At 56.2% G+C, this 17,213-nt stretch overlaps 1 protein-coding gene across 2 annotated transcripts in view; it reads right to left on the bottom strand.

The window, feature by feature from the left end:
- The window catches only part of RET (ret proto-oncogene), a 57,040-nt gene that overhangs the window by 2,075 nt on the left and 37,752 nt on the right, over nt 1-17,213 (bottom strand). Inside the window, exons 8-19 of one of the 2 annotated variants that reach the window (XM_014788968.2) lie at nt 16,802-16,927; nt 16,133-16,243; nt 15,423-15,545; nt 14,211-14,467; nt 11,330-11,477; nt 9,508-9,615; nt 8,181-8,395; nt 7,976-8,098; nt 5,749-5,819; nt 4,281-4,418; nt 3,058-3,157; nt 1,315-1,462 (exon numbers count right to left, since the gene is read on the bottom strand). In XM_014788968.2, coding sequence (XP_014644454.2) covers nt 1,315-1,462; nt 3,058-3,157; nt 4,281-4,418; nt 5,749-5,819; nt 7,976-8,098; nt 8,181-8,395; nt 9,508-9,615; nt 11,330-11,477; nt 14,211-14,467; nt 15,423-15,545; nt 16,133-16,243; nt 16,802-16,927 — 1,668 coding nt within the window. Of the gene's footprint in view, nt 1-571; nt 1,463-3,057; nt 3,158-4,280; nt 4,419-5,748; nt 5,820-7,975; nt 8,099-8,180; nt 8,396-9,507; nt 9,616-11,329; nt 11,478-14,210; nt 14,468-15,422; nt 15,546-16,132; nt 16,244-16,801; nt 16,928-17,213 lie in introns of those variants that run through there. The other variant, XM_004432424.3, reaches the window with a different exon arrangement.

The following is a 17,213-nucleotide window of genomic DNA, read 5'->3' as shown; positions in this document are numbered from 1 at the left end:
GAACCAAAATTTCATGTGCAGACAGTAAGGCCTTGGCAAAACTCCCTTTGAGGTTCAAACCAAACTTCTGGTTTCTGCGCCAATTACATGAATGGTTTCTTGCTCCAGGTTTCCAAAACACTGTTATATTTAGGGGAAATATCACGTGCAATCTTGGTAACTGTAATGTAACAGAAACTACCAATTTTGATTTTTATGAGCTTCAAACTCTCAAATATGATAAATATATTTGTTGACCTGTTTAACTCTTTTTCGAAGGCAGCATAAAGCATCAGCACATTGCTGTACTAAATGGCTTACTGCAGCAGGAAGCTTCTATAAAAAGTTCTCTAACTTAAAGAAGCCTACTTGTCTTCCATCCAAGCCTACCACGGAGGAGAGGATCTTCCAAAAGAAGGGTGCACGCAGGCAAGCCCCACAGCGTCGACATGACACATGGCGTGTAGCCCTAGACCCAAAGCCAGCAAGGAATCCGTGACTCAGGAGGCATGCAAAAGGAACCAGCTCGGCTGAGAAAGGTTTGAAACTTCAAGATTTCAAAACAATCAGTGATAAAGTTAGGAAACAGAAAAAAATTTCAAGTATTTAATCGAAGACAAAAGAAGGAGTTTTGGCAAGAACCGTATTTACTGTCCATTGCAAGACCACAGCACCACAGACTACGTTCTTTCAAAAAGCATTTGCTTTAGCTTTTAGCACTGACTTCATAAGTGACAACCATCATGACAGTGTGTAATGCAAAGGATGTGAAAACAGCAGTCTGCGTGTCCTCCCTGATGGAGGACATGTGGCTGAGGCCAAGGCTGGACCAGCCACTGTTCCCCAGCACCGGTGGCCTCCAAGAGCCGCCTGCCCGCCCAGATGGGATCTAGGGGGACCATGGGCTGTGCTCTCAGTGCAGGCAGGGTGTGCTGACTACTCCTTTCTAAATTAAATGCCTCCCTAGATTGGGTAAATTTATCCCAGTAGTTAAATTAGAAGTACTATGACTTGATACCCACCCCAGAAATACTTATTCATCGTTTTCTCAATATCCCCTGAGAGGTATGCCCTGCTCTCTTTCTTCTCCATCATCTTAAATTGCTGGGCAGTGTGGTTATTACACTTATTTTCACATCCTTTTAAAAAAAACATTGTTGCAAAAATGCCTGAATGTAAACAGATGCAAAGTCAGACATTTACAAAGAAAAAGGTTCAGAGCAGACTTTGGTTTCATTCAGACCAGAAACACTCTTAAAAAGCATTACAGAGAGTAAGGATAGTGCAGAGAGGAACAATGTGGCTAGAATCTAGTAAATGCATGTGAAATTCTACCATAGAGTTTGTTTTCAATCCACGTGGAGGGGAGGGTGCGAGGGAGGGGAGCATTATTACAGTCCACCAGGGGCGTCTCCTCCTCCGAGAGGCCGTCGTCGTAGAGCAAGGAGTCAGATGGGGTGGACGCGGCCAGATCCAAGTAGTCCTGGAAGAGAGAGATGGCCGGTCACCACCCTGGCATAGGCCACTACTAGACATGCCTCCGGCCTCTCCCGACCCGAGGGCAGAAGACCTGGCTGAGGCCCATCCCACATCGGCCTACTGGCCTCTCAGGAAGACCTGAGCCCCTCGCCAGAGAGAAGCACTGAGCTCCCCTAGTCCCTGCCTCGCCTGGCCCTGCTCCACAGTCCTCATGGCTCCCCCTAGAAAGTCACCTCGTCGGGGGCAGAAATGTGCTCCTTCACCATCCTAGTCCTATCTCTGCAGCACTGAGTGAGGGCACCATGCTCAGCAGTAGGGAACGAGCCTGTTGACAAAACTCAAGGCTCTGGGAGAGCCAGCTGCAGCCCCATTACTCATGCAGGGGTGCTGAGAAGCATCCCCGATCTGCTGGACACTTTTCAGTTTTCTCCAAGGACCCCTGCCGTTTAGAACATCATGTCAGGACCCAGAAATATGAAGCCATTGATGTGGGTTCTGCACAGGATGCTGCTATAGGCTTCAGCTCCCAAGCGTGACGATTCTCAAGTGTGTACTACTTCCAGTGCCCTGGTTAAATGTGTAAGAGAACAGTGCCAACGTTTTTCTGGCTGTTTCTCAATACTATCCTAGGAAGGCCAGCTCTCTTGGCATCAGCTATTACTTTTTTTAGGACAACCCTGCATTCACAGGATTCAGAGGCTTTGCCCAAGCGATACACTGATGTTAGGTTTTATTACAAGCGGCCTAGACCATGTATCTTGCTTTTTGTGTTTGAAGAAATAACAACTTTTAGTAAATGTGTCAATGTAAGGACGAAACCCTGAGGGCAAGGTCTGTGCCTGTCTTGTTTACTTGTATCCCCAACATCTAAGACAGAATACGGTATGCAGCAATTGCTCAAGAAACATGAGTTAAAACTTTGTCAACTTTCTCATTTAGCTACAGGTTGTAAACTGTAGGCACGTGGCTGAATCTAGCCTCCCAGATGTGTTTTGTTTGGCTCACACTGAGCTTTTGGGAATTTAAATGAGTTGCTAAGATTAAAAACTGGAAACTTAACATAAATATCCCTTAAAATTCAGAAGACCTGGCACGCTGGCACTCATATTCCTATAGGTTACATGCGGCTATAGTGAGGGGTCCTCTACAGGGAGCTGGTGTGCTCCTGTTTGCCACAGTCCCCACCACTCCCTAGTCCCTTCCCACTCCCAGCCGGGTCCCTCATTAGCATCTGAATTTAGGACACCCATTTCAACTCTACTTTCTCATGTTCCATTACTGAAAATGATTTTAGTTGGCTTTGGAATATTGTCCTCCTACACCTGTCTGTGGAGAGCTCTTCCTAAGCTGCAAACTAAGAATCCTGGTTTCTTCATGGTTTGAAAAAAAGCCCCAGGGGCCTGGCTGAAGGAGAAGGGTTTAGTCGCTGGCTCCTCTCCGGGGCCAGCATGACCATCTCCCTCTGCACGGCTTTGCTCTACCCTTGCACTGGAAGCTCCATAGACCTAAAACCATTGCCTTGGGCTGAGGCTGGCATCCGCCCACCGCCACCTTCAGCCAGTGGGTGGCCAGCACCAGGAATCGGCTCCAGGTACTCACTCTGCTCTTAACCATCATCTTCTCCAGGTCTTTACTGATGTCGGCAAACACCGGCCTCTTGTCCGGCTCCTGCTTCCAGCACTGCAGCATCAGACCGTACCTGGTGGGAAGCGCAAACAGGAGGTTATGACCCAGCAAGGACCACCCAATCATGGCCACCACACCCAGCACAGGGCCCTGAGCCCAGGAGGTCTCTTCCCAGACCCCAAAGCTGTTTCTGCATCGCTGACATCCTTCTCTGAGCTGGGGCAGGGTCTGAGGTGTCACTGGAAGCTCTGGGTGCCCGGTGCTGTGGTCCAGCATCCTGGAAGCTTCCCTTCTCTTGAGAGAGATGTGTTTTCACTTCCCTTTCAGGGACACTGGTAAATAGCTGACAGGATGCTGCGCCCACTGTGGTGGCTGAGGGGGAAATGCCAGTCCTTAAAACTCTTATGAAGGATGAACTGGGTGTGGAAACAAACAAAAACTTTTGCCAATCATACCTCTAGCACAGCTGCAGGGCCTCCAGGGCTGCTGTGTGGGTGCACGCTGGGCCAGCAGATTGTCAGCCCAGGCCACCCAGGGAGGCAGCACCCACTCACCCTTGCATTCCCCCATCTAGCCCTGAGCCTGGCATGTGGCAGGTGCACAATAGACGTTGCAGAATGAATGGACCAGCATGTCTCCGCCTGTGGATAGCCCCTTTCTCATGTGTTCTAAACCTGTCCTCCAAGAATCATCTGATGAACCAGAACCATCCAGAACCACTGTGTGTGAAGATTGATGCCCTCGAAGTCTAGGCTTCCTCTGCCTGCCTTTGTGCTTCCACTTGGGCACTCCCCAGCATGCGCCCCTTGGGCTATTCCGAATTACCTGCCCCTCCCCAAGCGTCCTGTGGGGACAGGTCTCTGGCCTGAGGCTCCAGCGGCTCCCTCAGTCTGAAGTGCCCTCTCATCCTTCATACCTGAGCCCTGCTCCCCCTCATCCTCTTAAGTCCCACTAGGAAGCCCACCCAGCCCCCAGTGGGGTCAGGGTCTCCAGTATCTGCCATCATGTCCAAGGGTGGTTCTCAGACTCCTGCCCCATCATGCTCTGCTCTGTCACTACCCACCACCCAGCTCACCCCGGGCCAGCACCCAGGGCCGCACAGGAGTGGGGAGGAAATGAGCACATGTGTCCCTTCCCCTCCAAAACCCAGCGTGTTCATGTCCGAGGGAGGCTGGGCCAAGGCAAAGCCTGCTCACATCTCCTCGCTGCAGTTGTCCGGCCTCTCCATCCGGTAGCCTGTCTTCAGGAGGTTGAAGAGCCGCTCCGGAGGGATCCCAGGGTAAGGGTTTCCCCCCAGGGTCACAATCTCCCACAGCAAGACACCGAAGGACCACCTGTGGGGAGCAAGGTGACCAGTGAGTGGCTGCACCCGGCTTGTGGCGCCCTCCGTGCAGCCCAGACGTCCGGCCCCCCAGGAGCTGCTGACTCCTTCAGTCCCCAGTACAGAGAGCAGCCCAGGCCCAAGCGCTCACGGGTTTCGGCCTAGGCCCCACTGCACAGATGGATGTGGAATGGAGGTGGGTAGGAGCATCTGCCTGCCCCACCCCCGCCCCTTTGATGCTGAAGCACTGCCAAGCCACTGCCCGAGGTTGGCCCCCACACCCACAAGGGGCACGCAGCTGGCCTTGAGGTGACGTGCCAAAGGCCCAGAGATGGCACAGAGCAGCCAAACATGAGGCGAGGACCTAGGCCATGGGGCACAGGGCTTCCTGCGCAATTCCTTCACCTGTTCTGCGTGCTTGGGAATTTTCATAAAATCTTGGGAAAAAAAGCACTGCTACGGAAAAATATTTAACTGTGAGGGAAAATTTACTATGAAGTAGGCACAAAATTATATCACAAAACAGCATTATCATACAAGCCCACTTACAGTAATAAAAAACATCTAGCTGCACACTACGGAAAACACTAGAAGGCCGTGCCTGTGAGGGCCAGCACTAGTTACCTACGGGTGGTGGGATCCAAGTGACTTTTAATCTCTTCATTTTGCTTTTCTCTGCATTTTCCATTGTCTTACAGTCAACTTTTGTAATCAGAAAACAGTTGTTTAAAACTGTTTAAGAACTGCCTTTTCACCCCCTACGTCATTCAAGATATGCACGTCTGTTGATGGCAAAACACTCAGAAACAAGTCTGCTGTGTTTCTGAAAACCATCAAGTTTTGTACTTTGACCTGGAAGACTGAGTTTTGGTTCCCGTCTTTGAGCAGTTTGGGGCCCACCAGCCCAGAAACTCTCTCAAGGCCACCCCCGCCTATGGGTGGGGCCCAGTCCCCGGGGGACCTGCCTGAGCCCAGCCCATGCTCAGGCCCACAGGAATGGAACTGTGTGGTTGGGCCTGTGTGTCACTAAGAAGCCAAGAGAGGAGAGGGAAGGAGAGAGGAGGGAAGGGGACAGGAAGACAGGGGAGGCGAGGGGGATCTGCGGCCACCCGCTCACTGCTCTCACGCATTCCACTGCGGCTCTCAGAACTACTGCCTGGGCCCCGGCCATCTGTTGAATGAATACACAAGGCCCCCTCAGCTCAGGGGGGTCACTGTGGATGGCTGGCATGAGCTGACAGGCACTCAGGGCTAGTGCTGTTCCCCAGCCGAGCTGCCCGAAAGGCACCATGGCTCCCGAGGCATATAATTTCCACCCCAGGAAAGGCAACACCCATACTTACACATCACTTTGGGTGGTGTAGATATGATCGAAAAGGGACTCAATTGCCATCCATTTGACTGGAATCCGACCCTAAAGAGGGAGTAAAAGAAAGGCATTAATGTTGCTCTGACACCCTGGGAACTGGGGGTAGGGGATGTGGAGGAGGGTAGGGCCATGTCCCACCCACTCCCAGCTCTGGGGGAATGCTGAGTAATGACGCCCAGAATGCTCCTAGGTACAGAACTGGCAGCACAGTCTCAGAGGGGCTGTAGCTCCAGCCTGGTCCTCCCAGGCAAGGCTGAGATGCTGAGGGAGTCAGCTGGCCTGCCCACAGCTACACAGGGCACGCTTGTCACACACCACATCCCTGCTGATAAGAAACCCAAGGAATTGAGACCAAGTCCAAGCCAGGTCGCCCTACGACAGCATCTGGGGATCCCTGGGGCACCCTGGGTAGTGCTGCCCAACATGTGGGCCAAGATCTCCCCTGACCTCTGAGGGCGAACGCATTTGGGAAACCAACATCTAGTGTTTCCATCCTGGGGACTTTTGACACAAACTAACACACTAAAGGCTCTTCTGAGAAGCTCTGAGGCAAGAAATCTGTTTACACCCCTTGGGGCTGGTGTTTTCCTCTTATTTTATCCAGGGCTCTTTTGCATCCTCTGAAAGAGTGCCCTCCGCCACAGAGGTGCTGGCATCAGACCTAACAAATCCTTTCCAATGCAACTTGAGAATAGCTTTTCAATAGGTTAAGTCTTAAGGAACAAATCAATAAAAAAATGAGTGCATTGGGTTTTAATGCAACATTTATTGTAATTCATTTTTCTTTAAAGCATTCCTTAGGATTTATATCCTTAAGAAGGTTAAGTTTGTGTATTCCGTTTTGGCAGCCCGGGGTTCGCAGGTTCAGTCCCAGGCGTGGACTGACACACTGCTTGTCAAGCCATGCTGTGGCGGCGTCCCATATAAAGTAGAGGAAGATGGGCACGGATGTTAGCTCAGGGCCAATCTTCCTCTTCAAAAAGAGGAGGATTGGCATCAGATGTTAGCTCAGGGCTAATCTTCCTCACAAAAAAAAAAAAAAAAAGAGGCGTGACTGTTTCTGGGGCGTGTGTCTGTAAGAACACTGCCTGTGGCCTGTGCTTTCCAGGGGCTGAGGTGGCCCTTATACTCGGACACCTTGTGCTTCTCTGCGCCGTGACACAGGGCCTTCTTGGAGGACAGTGCGCCCACAGGAAGGCTCTGTCCATGCCCCTCCATGGGAGAGGAGCAGCCCTCTCCACTTCCCTTTCAGCAGTTCTGAGATGTGCTGTCACCACAGAAACCCCAGAAGAAACGAAACATCGTCCTCACAGCCCTTGGCAACACATGGGCTTCTCCTGACTGCTCAGAGTAGAGCTGGAGCGTAAGTGGTTTCTTTTTGTGTTTTTCTTTGTCGAGCAGCATCTGTTCTGACTGCCGGGTCAGCTATGACTCCTGTGCGCTGGCCCTGTCTGGTCTGTCACAGGGAGGCTGCAGGAGAGGGACTGAGAGGGCAACAGAACTAAGAAGGTCAAGGCCAATGCCACAGGGAACTGGACAATGCCAGGGAACCAGATGTCCCCAGAAGGGCCCCAGACCACCTACTGCAGAGAAAGCTTCAGAGAACCCTATGCCGCATCTCTGGACCCCATCTCCAGGGCATCCCTCTGTGCCTTCCAAACTCACACAGCCAGGGTTCCTAGGCCCCCAATCCTGGGGAACCCCCACCTGTAAAGCAGTTCATTCCCTTCTGCAAAGAATGATTGCCAAGCTTGGGTTTATGGCATTTTACTCTCCTCTGAGCAAAGAGCTAAAGTTACACAGAAAAGAAACAGTGACCTTTTACTCTGTAGAAGCAAGAAGAACAACCGCGGAGAAGAGAATCGTTATTTCCGCAGCATTAGGTGACCTTCAAAAGTGATTGTTCTTAAACACAAGAGAGGCTGTGGGGCCCCAGCTCCCTGGCCAGTGGCTCTGGAAGGGCGGGTGTGGCCCTCAGGAGGAGAAGGAACAGACCTGGGGATGAGTCCTGAACTGGCTCTCTGGGGACTCAAGATCAGGGAAGGATTTGGGGATGAGGGCTAGAAGTTTATACTCTAAAAATCTGCTGTATCCTCTCCAGAGGCTCTAGGAGTCCCCCCCCCCCACCCCTGTGGGCACCCTGACTGCTGCCTCCCACCCAGCCCAGGAGCCTCGAGCCAGCACACCCCGGGACCTGGTACCTTGCTCCTCTTCACATAGGAATCCTCCTCATAAACATCTCGGGACAGGCCAAAATCTGAAATCTTCATCTTCCGCCCCTCAGCTACTAGGACATTTCTGGCTGCCAAGTCCCGATGGACAAGCTGCGAGAAAGACAACAGCAGGAACCCCTGACACCTGGGCCCCATTGCAGGCAGTAGGGGGCCGGGCTGGGGTGGCACATACTTTCATCTCAGCCAGGTACTGCATCCCTCGAGAGATCTGCCACGCGAAGGAAATGAGGTCGCCCATGGTCAGGGCCCGCTCCTCGGGGTTGTCCAGGTAGCTGGAGTTGCGGCTGCCTCCACTGCCCACGTAGCCGGGCCCTGCCTTGCGGCTCTCCCGGAGGAAGCCCCGCAGGGAGCCGTACTTGGCGTACTCCACGATGAGGAGCAGCGGCCCTGGGGGCAGACAGCAAGCTGTGGGCTGGCTGCCTGCGGGGTCCTGGGCAGGCAGAAGTCAGGCCAGCTCTGGGTGCTTCCTAGAGCATGGGGGAGGCTGCAGGGCCCCCGGGCAGGCTCTGCACCCTACTAGTAAGTGGGCAGATGGACACAGCCCTGCCCTGGGTGGCAAGTGCCTGGGTTCCGGGCAGCACAAGGACTTGTTTAAGTCCCGGCTCACTCTCACATCACTTGCTCTCCGTGTTGTGCTGCCTGTGCCAAAGCCGACCTTCTCCCGGGGTGCCCACAGCAGACTGCCATTGCGCTCAGTGCTGCCCGGAGAGGCACCCCTGCTGCTAGGATGTCATGCTTTTCTACATCCTTGGTCCTGCTGCAGCACGGGCTGGGGATGGCTGATGGAGGCAGAGAGTCTGGATCTGCACATGGCCATGGCCACCTGCTCCCTGCTCCTGCCGGCTCTCAGCAGCTCTCGGGCTGTAGTCCTGCCCTAGGCCCAGCCCTGAATCCTGCTGGTGCTGATCTGCGTCACTGCTGCTCTCTCTCTGCTTGCTCCCTATCTCCCTTGCACCCTCAATGCACGCATGCACACACAACGCGTGCACATACAGCGAGAGGCCCCTGAGTAGCATGGTGGGTTTGGAAAATCAACAGACCAGGCTGTTTTCCTGTGTCCTGTGAGAAATGGTGACATGTCTTTGCCATACAAGGCTGGAGTTGGGGTCACCTGGAGATTATGGCACACTTAGTCCCCATTAGGTGCCCAGGAGGCACTGTCCATTTCTGGAGCCCCCCTGCCCTGGGGGCTCCACCTGGAGCGGGGTGCTGACAATCTGGATGTCACCAGAGACCTCTGAGCAGCCCCGGCAGGCCCAGGAAGTGCTCGGAGCAGAGGCCTCATGTGCGAACTCCTATAGTAGCCCCTCCCAACCCTTTCACTGACACAGGAGGATGCAACCTCCAGGCAGGGGCCAGAACCAGACACCATGCTTCCAGGAGGATAGAGAACAGGGACCAGAGAAGGAGAGGACAGGGAAGAGGGAGGAGGAAGAACGGAGCAGCCCAGAGCCCCCTGGCCTGTGCCCGGCAGCTGCCCATCCCTTGGCCGGCCTTACCGTCCTGGCTGCAGGCCCCGTACAGCTTGATGACCTGAGGGTGGTTGACCTGCTTCAGGAGGTTGAACTCGGACAGCAGGTCCCGCAGCTCGCTTGGGGAGGCATTCTCTGAAATGCACAGAAACAGAGCAGGTTGCAACTGATCCCTCCTAGAAGCCCCTTCTGTGACCATGCTGGGTTACACGACCCCCACAAGGGGTCTGCACAGACCACAGTTATCTCCTTCACAGACACCCTGCCCAGTTTCAGATCGAGGCCCGCAAAGACTCTGTGTGATGGTTGACAGAGACCTTATCTGCCTCTGGGGAATAAGAACCCTGAAGAGCAAACTTCCAGGTGAGCAGGATCTTTCCACGGAAAGCCTCCCAGGGCTGGGCTGTGTGTGTATGTGGCATTATTTCCCTGCAACTGCCATGTTTTAAAGACAGTGGTGTGCAGAGACCCCCCCCCCCAACACCATTAATCCTTCTGGGAAGGTAAGGGGACTCCTTGATGTCCCCAAACATCCGATAACCAAGCACTCAACAGAGGGGGGCGAGGCCTGGAGAAAGGGAAAGACCACGAGACTTCATTGAAGTCCTCTTGCAGCTGAGCACATGTGTCCTGAGGGCAGGAGGAGTTGTACTCGGGCTCCCACCAGGAGCCTGGGTGTGGAGGTGTCTGGAGTCAGAAGCTGTGGCTAAATAGCCCTCCTGGGTCAGCTGCCACAGAGCCCACTGCCCAGCTGTGCTACGCCACCTCCTCTGGCTGCAGACTTGTCTGGAAATGAGAAGACAGCTGGGAGATGGGGCACTGGGACCCCATGGACCACATGTGGGTGGCCCGGGGCCAGTCTCACTGTGTTCCCTTAGGGCCTGGGGTCTCATAGGCAAGGGGCAACCCCAGTCTGAGGTCCTGGGTAAGCATCCAGAAGCACTCTGCGCTGTGTGGCCCCGACTGCTGCACTAGAACCTGCGTGTGCACCAGCCAACTTGCCCCTACCGCACGACTGCTGGGCCCTCAGTCGGTCCACTTGGGCAGGAGTCAGGCAATGGCAGAGGCCACCCGCCCAGTCTCTGCTGAGAAACATGGGTGAGTGTGTGTGTGTGCACACGTGCCCACTCAGAGCCAAACTGTGGCATGACTGGTCACTTGTGACAAGACTTAGGTGGGACAGGCCCACTGGGGGCCACTGGGGATTGGGCAAGGCAGGGCCTAGGGGACAGGGGCCAGTCCTTACAGGCAGCCTCCTCACAAGGACCCCAATGGATGCTTGGCTGAGAGGAATGAATGGGGCAGACTGGGGTGGAGAGAGCTGGCAGTTCAAAACCAAAAGGGCTTTTAATTTTTTATTTATTTATTTATTTTCCCCCAAAGCCCCAGTAGATAGTTGTATGTCATAGCTGCACATCCTTCTAGTTGCTCTACGTGGGACGCGGCCTCAGCATGGCTGGAGAAGTGGTGCGTCGGTGTGCGCCTGGGATCCGAACCCAGACCACCAGTAGCGGAGCGCGTGCACTTAACTGCTAAGCCACGGGGCCAGCCCAAGGGCTTTTAATTTTTTAAAAACTCAGATCTTTACCCAACATTGGTATAGAAGTAGCACCACTCTAGAACCTTCTAAGGGAAGAAACTCCTTGCCCTGCTTCCCATCATCGTAGCCCACGTCATCCATGGTGGGGCTCCCCAGACTTTGGCCACTCAGAACAGCAATAGGAGGCTCTTCGGGAGGTGCAAGGCTGGCTGCCAGGCCCCTGGCTTTTGGGGTGGCTTCATCCACCCCTTGGAGATCCTGCAGGTGGACGTGACAAGAGCCACCTGTGCGCACCACCTAGACAGGTACCTTTCAGCATCTTCACAGCCACGGTCGTGTACCCAGCTTTGCCTTTCAGCCGGAAGGCCGTTGCCTCAACCACTTTTCCAAATTCACCTTCTCCGAGAGTTTTTCCAAGAACCAAGTTCTTCCGAGGAAATTCCCACTTTGGATCCTCCTACATTGGGGTTGAAGGAAGGGAGAGAAGAGGAGAGGGGAGAAAGATAGTAAGAGTAAGAGGCAAGGAAGAGGCAAGACCCATAAACGAGCCCCCGGTGGCCAAGCTCCAGTGTGCAGAGAACTGACTGTCATCTGAACCAGTAGGCGATGGTCACCCATGTCCACCAAGGGGAGAACCCCTAAGGTGCCGCTACATGACGAGTCTCCTCAATGGGAAGGCAGGTGTTGCTAATGACTGGTCTGGACTCTGGATGCTCATACTCTTGCTAGTCCTTGGTCTACCGAACACGCGCTGGGCCACCCCAGGCCCATGTCTTTGTCTCTCAAGGGCTTACTCAGCATCCACAGGTGCTCATGTGGGAGCACGGTCTCTTCACTGGAGTCAGGGCCAAGCCTCTGGGTGCTGTCTCCACTCTGGACACTAGGCCCATAAAGGGGCTGACTGGCCTACAGCCCAGGCCCTGATGTGCCCTCTCCAGAGATCCCCAGGACCCCCAAGAGGACCAAATTGGCCCCAGTGGCCCAAGTTGCCTCCCAGCCCAAGACCCTCAGCTACAGGTGGAAGTGTCCAGGGCAACTTCCCTGCACGGAAGCCCCTGGAAATGCACCACTGTGCTCCTTGGGACCCTCCACCTCGACGTGTGGAAGAGGCTGCTACTTGCATGGGGCCGGCTATCACCCTGAACCAGCACACACCTGCTCACCACTCTCCCCTCCACCTCCTGCCTTCCCATTGAAGTCCCATCCACACACCAGGCCCACTGAAGACCACTCTGGCGCCCGTTCCCAGAACCCCAGCTGGGCTCCGTGTTCTTGAACTCTGACTGGGGATGCCAAAGCCTGTCTGGAACCTCCCCTCCTATGCCAGCAGTGGGCATCCATTTCCCCAAGTCTCCTTGCAGCAGGGCATGGGTGAGGCTTTGGGGTGCTGCTCATGACGTGCCCTGCCAGGCTCACCCAACCCACAGGGATGACACCACTGGGGACCGGCTGCCCCCGGACGATCAGAGCCATGCTTTCTGATGTCTGGGTGCAGAGGCAGCCGCCTCTCAGCACCGTGGCCACGGGCGCTGTCCAGCTAGCTCCTAGGCGTCCTGGTGTTGTCTCAGGTTCCTCCAGAACCCACAGTCAGGGTCAGAGTTGACAACCTCGTCATCTCCACCCTGGGGTCCTCACCGCCACACTGCACTGGATAACTGTTTACTGCACACAGAGACGCACTAAGAATGTGTGAATATCACCGATTTGATCCTTTTAAAAATGTTAAAAATCATTCTCCCCACTTTATGTAAGAGAAAACTGAGACTGAGTGGTTGAGTAATGTGTCCAAGACCTCAGAGCTGCTCAGTGGGGCCCTCAGGCCTCAGGCTGGGCTCTGGCCGCTCTGCCCTCTAGGCCAGCAGCAACACGGGCCAAGGGTGGTACGTGTCCACCCGCCAGCATTGCTCTTCCTGTGCGCCTCACTGCAGACCACCAGGGTATATAAAGAATCAAATGGCTCATCCTAGAGGCCTGCTGTGAAGACTGACATACTGCTGGTGGTGAGGGTTGTAGACCCTCTGCCTGCTGAGGGATTGGAACTAGGAAAGCTGGGAGGGAGGCTACAGTGGCCACCACGTCTGGGAACTGCCTCCACGGCCCAGACCTTCACCGACGGGTGAGCACTCCTTGGGTGGCACCTCCTATGAACTCCAGCCTCCTCCTAGCCTGGGCTGGGGACTGCCCTGTGGCCCCCGGGTGCTGAGCTTCCTGCCTGGAGGTCTCTGCCTAGCTGCACACATTGCAGTGCTCCCTGCCCAGCCTCATGGGTGGAACTTCTGTTCTCACGCACCCTCAGCTCTGAGCACTTTCCTCTGTCCCTCCCAGAACCCGGCTTCCAACTCCTCGGGCAGTTCCCAGTGAGATCGCCAAAGGTAGAGAGGCCTGCCCAGGATGGGAGGCTCTGAGCAGCACAGGCTGACCACAGGCCCAGGCCCTCCCGTGGAGAAGGGGGCTCGGAAAGCCTGCTGGCTCTGGCTGGCACTCTCTGTCAGCCAGCTCGTCACAGAGCCGCTGGGCCTGGCTCCACCTCCACCGCAGGTGCCCCAGAGGCCCCTCAGCACTCCCTCCCTCCATGCGACAGACTTCCCTCCCACTGCTGCCATCCTGGCCAAGCCCCCACCTGCTGCCGTCTCTCACCTGGATGGGGACAGCACCTCATCACGAGGCTCCCACTTCTGCACCCCACACAGACTGCCCAGCAGAGTGGCCCACGCAAATGAAGGCAAAACATGGGCTTCCTCTACCCAACTCCCAACCCTCAGGGACCCCACTCTCTGAGAATAAAATCCACATTCTTCCTCAGGGCCTCCCCCTAGCCCTTGGGGTGTCTGTAGGACAGTTCCTCTGTCAGGTACGGCATGGCCTGCCCTCCTGGTATCCCCATAGCCCAAATCTCAGTCCATCTAAATCAGCACCCATCGGTCTGCACCCGCTAAATGGCCTCCACGCTCTCCGCCCCACCTGCCCTCTGCCCTCGCTGGAAGGCAGCCCCGGGAAGGCAGGGGGGTTGCTGGAACGCTTGCGGTGTCCTCCAGGTGGGCGAGGATGCATTAGCCTCTCGTGGGCTGCAGGACACATGCAGCGGGAGCCCTGCGTGCCCCCTCCCCTCTGCACCTCCCAGCTGCCAGAGACCAGAGGCCAGCGCCACCTGCAGGGCCTCCGGGAGGGGCTGCCTCCCGTGGAAGCTCACCGGAATCTTGAAGGCGTCCACAGAAACCTGGTTCTCCATGGAGTCCAGCGAGGGCCGGCGGGCACCAGATGAGGAGTAGCTGACCGGGAAGGCCTGGGCGGGCCGGCGGAAGGTCATCTCGGCAGAGGCAATGGGCGGCTTGTGGGCGTTCTTGTGGTAGCGGTGGATGCAGAAGGTGGAGAGCAGCACGGAGACGATGAAGGAGAAGAGCACGGCAGCCGCGATCACCGTGCGGCACAGCTCGTCACACAGCAGGGCTGCGGGCAGGGGCGCGTGAGGGACCACATGCCGGGAGGGGCCCCCAGTGCAGCCAGTCCTCCAGCCTGCCAGGTTCACGGCAGCCTGGTAGTAGTGGCTGTAACAAATTTTGTGCAGCCAGCAAGTGCAGCTGGCGTGAAGGTATGAGAAAAACTGCCAACACTCCAACAGCACTGATGTGTGGCAAGTACTGTCAGGCACAGTTTCCCTATGGGAGATGGTTACCACCCTCTTACAGAAGGACCGAGAAGCACAGAAAGTTTAAGCAGCCTGCCTGAGGTCACACAGCAGAGGCAGTGCACCCACTGCACCAGCTGCGGAAGGCAGCACTACAGCCAGCGGCCCTGGAGGGCAGGCAGGAGGTGAAGTCCTTCCTCTGTGTTCCCCACGTCTTTTGTATTTTCTTCATTAAAAAGGGGGAGTGGAGGAACGTGGCTCAGGACCATGCAACACCTCAAATACCAGAAAAGTGTCCCTGGGCTCAGGTAGGAGAGCTCCCCGTGAGCTCAGTGGAGCCCACGCCGCCCAGCACTTGCTGCCCCAGAAGAAGCTCCTGGAGGCTCTGGCGGGGGGAGAGGACCCAGCGTGACAGTGCTGTGAGTCCAGCAAAGGCCCTACACAGGGACAATCTGAGCAGATGCTGAGTTACTTGTTGGAAGAACTAATTTTCCAGCCCAGTTTTTATAGTAGAACTTTGGGCCAGAAGGCACTCTATAGAAGATCCGACCTAGCTCCCTGTCTGCACAGATGGGGGAACCGAGGCCCAAAGGGAAGGAGGAGGGTCTCCCGGGTTTCACTCGCCTTCCTGCAATTTCCTCCTTGGCTCGCTGGGGCTCAGGGAGTGTGGGGAGCCTTGCCCCGTGCATGGCCCCAGCCGGCGACCCCCACCCACTCATCCTGTCTGTCTTCCCCCCATCCTGCTCACCCTGGCTGTCTTCCCCCCATCCTGCTCACCCTGGCTGTCTTCGGGCTCGCAGAAACACTTCTTCTCCTCGGGGAAGCAGTTGCAGATGCCAAAGCCGGCTTTAATCCCCCGGCGCTCCCCTGGCTCGTGCCCACCAATGATGCTGCCGCCCCCTGGTGACAGAAACAGCCTCTCAGCAGCCCACTCAGCTCTCCAGGGTGACCTGACACGCGGGGACCACTCATACAGGAGTGCGAAATGCCCCTCCTCGCCTGAGGTCAGCATGCTCAGGCCCAGGGAGGGCAGTGAGCTCAGAAGTCTGGGTCCCCTGGGCAGGAGTCTCAGCACAACCTGTCTCCAAGCCAGTTCCCAGGCTACAGCAGGTGGGAGGAGGAACCACAGGCTGCCCAGGGCCCTTGCTGAGGTCCACACACAGTTACTTTTCAGAAGCAGAGAAGGGGCAGCAGGGGCTGCAGGGAGCCAGTAGAATGGGGGGCAGGGAGCTGCCTCCATGTGAGTTGGCCAGAGTGACAATGGAGAGTGTAGGTCAGGGCACCAGGCTCCACAGTTCTGGGAGTGGGGGGCAGAGCCCTTTGTTCAAATGAAATGTTAGAAAAAAGTTTGGGACATAAAACCCAGGAGCTCGGCCGGTCTGGATGAAGTACAGGTGGGAGTCCAAGCGTCTCCCACTCGCTACCCCCACCCACCCCAAGGCGCGACCCGGCTCAAGTGGACCTTGCAGGCCCAGCAGGCTGCTTACGGAGGCAGTCCTGGGGGCAGATGTTGGCATCTCTGCTCTCCACAGCATCACAGTGGCCGTCAGGGCAGGTCCTGATGCTGGGGGAGCAGGTGGAGAAGTTCCTGGTGATCCCTACAACACATAGTGGGCTGGTCACCGCCACGTGGGAGTGCCTGCCCTGGTCAGACTCCCAGAGCCACGAGGGTGGCACCCCAGTGCCTCCCGGGCCAACCCTGCCCCTCCAAGGAGCAAACCAAGCAGAGAAACTGTGAGAGGGACCCTTGTGGTGGGCACGGCTTAGAGTTGGCTGCTGTCCACACCCAAGCCAGCTGTGGCCCCTCCTTCCCCTGGGATACATCCTCTGGCCTGGGACCTCCCAGGTAGAGCCTTTCTGTCCCCCACACCTCCTAACTTTGGCCCAGACCTTCCCAAGCCCAAAGGAGTCCAGCCCCGGGCGCCTGTGGCCCCACGGTGATGAACAGCCTGACTGTCCTCATGCTGCCCACACTCTGTGCCCCTGCCCACTGTCTTCCGACACTGGGAGCCACAATGGGGGACAAGGCACTGGGGAACAGACTCTGAGTGGGGAAGGCCATCACAGAGGCTAGAAGGGCCTACACATCTCCACTCAGCCATCACCACCCCTCTCGATCGCCTGACCACAGGCCCCTGGCTCTGCATGGGGCCTACCTTTGCCGTCTCCCTGTCTCCACTCGCACCTGCCCATCAGAGCGCCCAGGCCACCACACTCCTCACACTCCGGTCGCCTCTTGCTGACTGCGCAGGACAGGGGACAGCCTGGCTCCTCAGCCATGTCTGGGGGTGGCAGAAAGCGGGTCACAGGGGCCCAGTTTGGGCCCAGTGTCCAGCCAGCACCCACGGACACGGGGCAGCACTGGCTGAGCTGCTCCCATGGGCAGAGCCCAGAGGGGCAAGGGTGACTCAGCACCAGGGCGCAGGGCAGCGATGGGGCCCGCTGGGGGAGGGTGTGGGCACCATAGTCACAGAGTCAGGGCAGCTACTGGACTGGGATAAGTATGGAGGGAGGATGTAAGGTGGCCAGACTCAGCCAGTGACACACAGGACGCCCAGTTAAATCTGA

This window comes from Ceratotherium simum, chromosome 6 (assembly GCF_057802395.1).
Source record: "Ceratotherium simum simum isolate JZ-2026a chromosome 6, ASM5780239v1, whole genome shotgun sequence".
Taxonomy (NCBI): Eukaryota; Metazoa; Chordata; class Mammalia; order Perissodactyla; family Rhinocerotidae; genus Ceratotherium; species Ceratotherium simum.
The sequence above is the reverse complement of the archived record's forward strand: the minus strand, read 5'-3'. Positions and strand labels throughout refer to the sequence as shown.